The 6,872-nt window shown below is 32.7% G+C and overlaps 1 protein-coding gene across 1 annotated transcript; it reads left to right on the forward strand.

The window, feature by feature from the left end:
- The first annotated feature begins 5,164 nt into the window (after window positions 1-5,164).
- LOC108483628 (uncharacterized) lies at window positions 5,165-6,643 on the forward strand. The gene is made up of 2 exons (XM_017787122.2): window positions 5,165-5,357; window positions 5,652-6,643. Exon 2 carries the CDS (start codon window positions 5,683-5,685, stop codon window positions 6,391-6,393), a length of 711 nt encoding a protein of 236 aa, XP_017642611.1. The 5' UTR covers window positions 5,165-5,357; window positions 5,652-5,682; the 3' UTR covers window positions 6,394-6,643.
- The last annotated feature ends 229 nt before the right edge of the window (window positions 6,644-6,872 follow it).

Here is a 6,872-nt window from a genome sequence, read left to right on the forward strand (position 1 = left end):
ATCGAGTTCAGTTCAGGGGAATACATTTCCCTATGGCTACACGGAGATGAAAATCTCACGAAACCATAGGTACGGATGTATCCCGAAAGTGATCCACTATCCTACACGGAGGCGAAAACCTCACGAAGGCGTAGCTTCTCACTCCCACTTAAGGGTGTGACCACAACGGTCATGTAAATGCAATGCGATCAGAATATAGCATGCAATAATACAAACACATGTAATGTAAAGAGGATTAAATTTTAAAATTTTTAATTTCCGACATTAAGACAAGAGATAATCAATTACATGGCCTGACTTTCTTATTAGTCCCTAGTGGAGTCGCCAAGTTGTCGAAACCATTTTCAAATCGAGTTTTAGAAAATGGGAATCGATTTTAAAAAACGAAACCGAGAGTAGCCACCAATCTTTTTAGGTGTGATTGGATCACCTTTAAAACATTTTGTTTTAAAATCATTAGTTTTGGTCGACAAAATAAAAGAACGGGTTCGGGAGTCGGTTACGTACGAGGAAGGATTAGCACCCTTGTAACGCCCAAAAATTGGTACCTAATTGATTATCAAATGTCTTTAATGTCGGAATTTTTAAAAAAAATTTAAGATGTAATCCTCTTTAAAATATTTTAACTTCGAAAATTTGGGTTCAATCGTATCAAAACATTGACACTAAGTTAACCTTTTGGAAATCCCTATCTCGAAACGACAAATCGTCACATCCAATAAGTTAGGACACAACGCTTTGAAATTCCAAGACAGTTGCTCGTATTTTGAAAATCTTAAAAACTTAGAAGGGTACTTGACTATTCGAACTCAACGAGAAAAGTTGCAACCCAATAAGTTAGGGCACTACTTTCTCGAAATTTCCAAACACCAAGCATTGCCTTTATATTTTTTGAAATCCTTAAAGTCTCATTTTTAAAACTGGTGCATGAAAGAGCACATTAACATGATAAAATATAACATACAAGATAGTGTTGTAACCATTTTTTGAAAACGGGATCGACTTTGGTTTTGAAAGTGAAAATTAAAACGGGAACGGATTTGAAATACGATCTTTTCTATTAATATTAATTTTAAAAAGTTCGAATTAAATCAAAGTGGTTGCTAAAGATTTCCTCGTCTCGAGATATCGAAGTGTCAAATCCCGTAAGTTAGGACACGATACCATGAACTCCCGAGCGTAAGTTGTCTTTAATCTTAATTGGAAATCCATGTGTTTTAAAACTCGAAAAGGATATTTGCTATTTAGAAACAATGAGAAAATCGAAACCTCGTAAGTTAGGGCACAATTCCTCGATGTTCCAAAATGAATAACATTGCCTTATTTGGAAAATTTAGTTTTTGAATAGTAGCGAATGCAATATTTAAGCAACAAGTGTTATTTATTTAGGTTAAAATAAAACGATTTATTAGGTAAATGTATTGGGGTCTAATTTGTAAGGCAATGATATGAAATACGATATAAGAATAAATATAGGCGATAACACATGACTAACACCACATAAATATACGATGATAATGTGAAAATATAAGCGAGCATATTGTGGTACATACAATGATGATAATGATTCAACATACATTATTTTACATGCTAGAATTAGCTAAGGAAGAACAATAAGGACATATATAACAATTTAAAAACTATGGAACCAATCAAAATAAATAAAACGTATGAACCATTTGAAAAAGATAGCAAATAAGCTTAAAAATAAATAATAGAAAGAAGTGAATTTTTAAAATCAATAATGCATAAGACAATTTTCAAAAAATATATACATAAATTTTATAACAAATAACATAGACATGAGTACATAAAGTTTAAAATGGGTAATACAAAACTTAAAATAAATAATACATAGAATACTAAAATAAATAAATAAAAGGTTTAAGATAACTAAATAATTTTAAATAAATAGTACATGAAACGATTTAAAATAAAAATGGTACTTTGGAGTAAAACGTAGCAATCTATAATAACTAATATGAATAAGGATCTTAATGTAAGGCAAAATAGTATAAAAGACCCAAAACAGATCAATAAAAGGTTTAAAACATCATGTGAAAGATTTAAGAATGGATATGCACAATAATGGAACATAAAAAGAACAAATAGTCTAATAAAATGAAGACAAAATATGTAATATATGTATGCATTAAAATAATTAATATGTAAAAAAAAATATAAAACAGTTTTTAAATAAAAAGGACGAATATACAAATACCGTATAAAGTTTGAAACTAAATAAAATAATATCTAAATAAATCGTAAATGGGGCATATAATAAAATATAATGAAACAGTTTGAAATAAAGAGGAAATGATTAAATTAAAATCAAAATGAAAGAAAAGGTACAAATTATAATAACAGATAAGTGTCATGGACTACATCAAAATGCATTCAAAGTTATGAGGACGAAATGGGACATTATCCCAAGTCTCAAATGCGCTGCATTTCAACCACTCAGGCCAAGGATTAAAACGGAAATGAAATAAAATAAGTGGGCAAAATTTAAAAAAAAAAAGAAAATGCAAAAAGGACTAAATCAAATGGCGTAGGAAAAGAGGAGGGACCGTGAACGAAAATATCCCATTTTAGCCTTAAAAAACATGCTGCCGTTTCTGTGGCCATTTAAGCCATTCTTTTTTCTTTTTCATTTCAGCTTCTATTTTAAAAAAGAAAAAAGAAAACAGAGGGCCTTTACCCTCTCTCCCTCTCCCTGCTCATTTCGGTTAGGGTTCTTAGAACCTTCATTGCCGCCTTCACCGCAGCGCCACCACAGGCGGTGGTTAGGGTGTAAACCGGGCTTTCAAGCCCCTGTTTAAGGCGAACTCAACAGCGAAAACTTCCCCGACCAAAGAAGATCCAAAGAAAGAACCCCCTACGACCTCTTTGGGTCGAATCCGACGACGGAGGAGCGATCTCCAACGACGGTCACTTCGATTCGGGTAAGTCCCCTTCTTTGATTTTATACCCTTTTTTGTTTTTATAGATTTGTAGTATAAATAAAAAAAAATTTAAAGAGATGAAAGAACGAAATGAAAACAAAGAAAAAAATAAATCAGAGATCAACCTTTAAATTTTGTTCTGTTCTTTTATTCAAATGTGCGTCGCCCTCCCGTTATAATCAGTTTCATTTCGGCTTTATAGCCGATTCCCATATTAAAATATTGTTGTTTTATTCTCTGCTACTACTTGTTCTTCTTGCTGCCAATTTTCCTCTTTTCCAAATGTTTGCAGGTCATGGGAGTGTCAGACGCGTGGAAGGCCGGTGATTGGCGCCCCGAGCGGTGGTGGCGCGCGTGAGAAGGCTGGTGGCTGAAGGCATGCGGCTAAAAACTTTGGTGGCTGCTGAAATTTTTTTTTTTAACATAGTGGGCTTGGGCTATTAGGGTTTATAAATTGAGTTTGGGTATTGTATTTGGACTAAGGGTAAAATTTGGGCCTTACATTGTGATTGTGCCATCAACAAATTGAAGCTTGTTCTTGGATAAGAGCGCCAGTTTCATTTCTCGAGACCAAGAATGATAATTCGAGCTTGATAAGGCAGGAAAAACAAGAACTAAGGCTAGATTTTCATTTGGATGAAGGTAATAAGGACTAGAAGGTAGTGTAGGATCATAGAGTGCCATTGGAAAGAAAGAAACCAATGAAAATCAAAGAAACAGAGTGTTTGGGAAGCGAGAAAATGTAGAAAAATGCAAGAGAATTTTACATCTGATACCATGTAGAAAAGGAGTGTAAGGGAATTGTTAAGAGTTCTTTTTCACCATTCAAAGGCTTAGTTATATACAACTTAAAAAAGAAAAGAGAAATAACAGAATTGAGAACTAACATAGGTGTAACAGACTAACTGCTACATCTGCTAACTAACTAATAGTTAAATTAGATCTATATTACTAACAACGTTAAATATAATTCTATGATATTGAAAAAAATTTAAAAAATTCTTCATTGAATAAAAAAATATTTTGAATTGATAACTCAATAAATTTACGCATTAAACATTTATGAACTATTGTCAGTATTTTTATTATATTGGTCTTAGAAGTATGATGCCTAAAATCTAATCATGCGGGTAGTTTTATTCTTCCACATTCTCGAGTAAATATGATAAAATATTATAATATAATGCTTAAACTAAAAATAATTAATATTAATTAAAATAACATATTAAAAATTACTTTAGATATAATTCTATCCAAATAAAAATTTTAAATGTGATTAATTATTATTTATATAATATTTAAACTAAAAATAATTATAATTAATTATTTTACTAATAATATTAACTAAAACAACCTATTCACAATTACTTTCAAGTATGATTATCAAAACAAAAATATTATTAGCAATTACGCAAATACTTATTTTAGAATTCGAAATAATATTATTATTTATTGCATTTATAATATATCTAATTTATTTACATCTATTTTGAGAGACCATGCCCATAGAAATCTAACATTCCTTATCTTTTAGTAATGATTACTTAAATTAATTATATAAAATTAAATTTTTATTAAAATAAATTATATAAATACATATATCTTTACGTACAAGTTACCTAACGTAAAAACAAAAAATTTGGCTATATTAAGGATTAGTCCGGTACCTGAGCCATTTTTTTTAAATTCTTAAAATTAATAAGGGTTTAAATATAATTTAGTACTTGAATTTGATTTAATTGTTTAACATGCTACTTAAGTATTTTTGTTTCAATTCAGTATCTAAGTTCGGCTTCAATGTTCGATTTGGTGCTTAAACTTTTCAATTTGATATTTGAGTTCTTTTGGTCCTAATTACCCAACTTTAGCTTCAATATTTAATTTTATTTTTTGTCACTTTTTTACTAGAGTTCATATGTCAAATATTCATTGAACCACATAATACCATTTGTATCAAATTAGACCTTAAAGCCAAACTCATGTACCAAATTGAATATAAAAGACAAACTCAGGTATCAAATGCTATATTAATAAAAAAAGGACAAAGTCAATGCGATAATTGGAGCGTAGCGTTTACGCGTTAACATTCTAACGCCGGTAGTTGCCTATCCAAACCACAGGCGCAATCTAATAACGGGTCATCAAGGAGTCAAGAGAAATGAACCTACAGATTGTTGCCACGTGGGGATTCAAAAGCTCAAACGCTATTGCGTATTAAAACATAGGAAAGAGGAACGATGGGAATCTTTTAGCTGTTAACGCGTCGGTAAATAAATACCAAGTTTCTTCGAAGAGTTTTCTTCTGCGATCTTCATCTTTTTTCTTTTTATTTATTTATTTATTTTTGACTTCTTTGGATCGGTCGATTGCCATATCGATCGGTCCTTCTATCTCTTCAATATCTCTTTGAAGGTCAGTAATTCATATTTCTCTCTCTTCATTATATTTTAAAAAGCTAGATTTGTTTTTTTATTGCCGTTGAATCGCGATTTTTGTCGTTAATTAATCGGGAAAGATTTTGTTTTAATTAGTTAGGCTGATTTTCATAAGAGATCTGAGGTTTTTTTGAATTTGAGATGATTTGAGTCTTTAGAGGCTTTGGTTTTTATATTACAGCCTTCAATTTTTGGGGAAATTCCTGCAATTTTCTGATACTGGTGAATTTTATGATTGGTGTTTGTTTTGGTTCCAATTCGATTTTTGTAGGAATCGGAGTTTCGGAGGTCTAGGAAAAGAAATGGCAGGTGGGTTTGGGGAATCAGCGAGCCATTCTCCCCACAATCCATCTTGCTCCACCAGTAATGCTAATGGTGATGCTGGTGATTTTGAGTGCAATATTTGCTTTGACTTAGCTCAAGACCCTATTGTCACTTTATGTGGGCATCTTTTCTGCTGGCCTTGCCTTTACAAATGGCTTCATATTCATTCCCGTTCTCAGGAATGTCCTGTTTGTAAAGCCCTTGTTGAGGAACAAAAATTGGTTCCCTTGTATGGAAGGGGGAAATCATCTACTGATCCTAGGTCCAAATCTATTCCGGGTGTTAATATTCCGAATCGTCCAGCTGGACAGAGACCTGAAACGGCTCCTCCACCACCACCTATTCAGTTTCCCCAAAATGGGTTCGGGTTCATGGGAGGCTTGGGAGGTTTTGCACCAATGGCAACCGCTCGATTTGGGAATTTCACTCTCTCTGCTGCTTTTGGTGGTCTTATCCCATCCTTGTTTAACCTTCAGGTCCATGGATTTCCTGATGCGGCTATGTTTGGTCCAGCTGCTGGTTTTCCATATGGCTTTCCAAGTTCATATCATGGTGGCCATGCTCATGGATACCATCATCACCACCACCACCATCATCATCGCACCGCACAAGGCCAGCAGGATCATTATCTGAAGATGCTGTTTCTGTTTATCATTGTTTGTGTTATCTTTGCAATGATTTACCAATAGACCATATCTGCTATCAAAGCATAAATTGCTAACTTATTTTAGGAGTGCCAATCCGATATCTTGTGTAAATCTAATAAATGCATTTTCATTTACCTTTTTGTCTTTTACTTAGTGATTGAGGAATTTTTTGTATAGTACTTCCCCTGTTGATTTTTGGTTCATCTGTTGGTTCGCCTTTGTATTTATGCTTTGGAATATCTTTCGCTGTCCTCTATGGCTGAAAAGCATCAATGTGTTTTAGCAACTACAATACACTAATTTGGCTCTTTTTCTTTTCTCCCTGCGCATCCTTGGTTTCAGCAAGATTATTGAGGCATGAGAGCAAGGTCATGTGTTTTCAGCTTATTTATCCTAATTCCAGTCATAATATCTTCAAGTGTTGGGTAACATAAAATGTAGCAGTATTTTATGTGTCTAGCTATTCATAAGTTAGAACTTCTTGCGATCTGAATAGATTTTGTCTTGGCCTTCTATATTTC

This window comes from Gossypium arboreum, chromosome 1 (genome assembly GCF_025698485.1).
Source record: "Gossypium arboreum isolate Shixiya-1 chromosome 1, ASM2569848v2, whole genome shotgun sequence".
NCBI classification, from domain to species: Eukaryota; Viridiplantae; Streptophyta; class Magnoliopsida; order Malvales; family Malvaceae; genus Gossypium; species Gossypium arboreum.

Bases quoted from the DNA above. Each gene is read 5' to 3' on its own strand.
- LOC108483628 (XM_017787122.2), top strand. From the start codon at position 5,683: ATGGCAGGTGGGTTTGGGGAATCAGCGAGCCATTCTCCCCACAATCCA.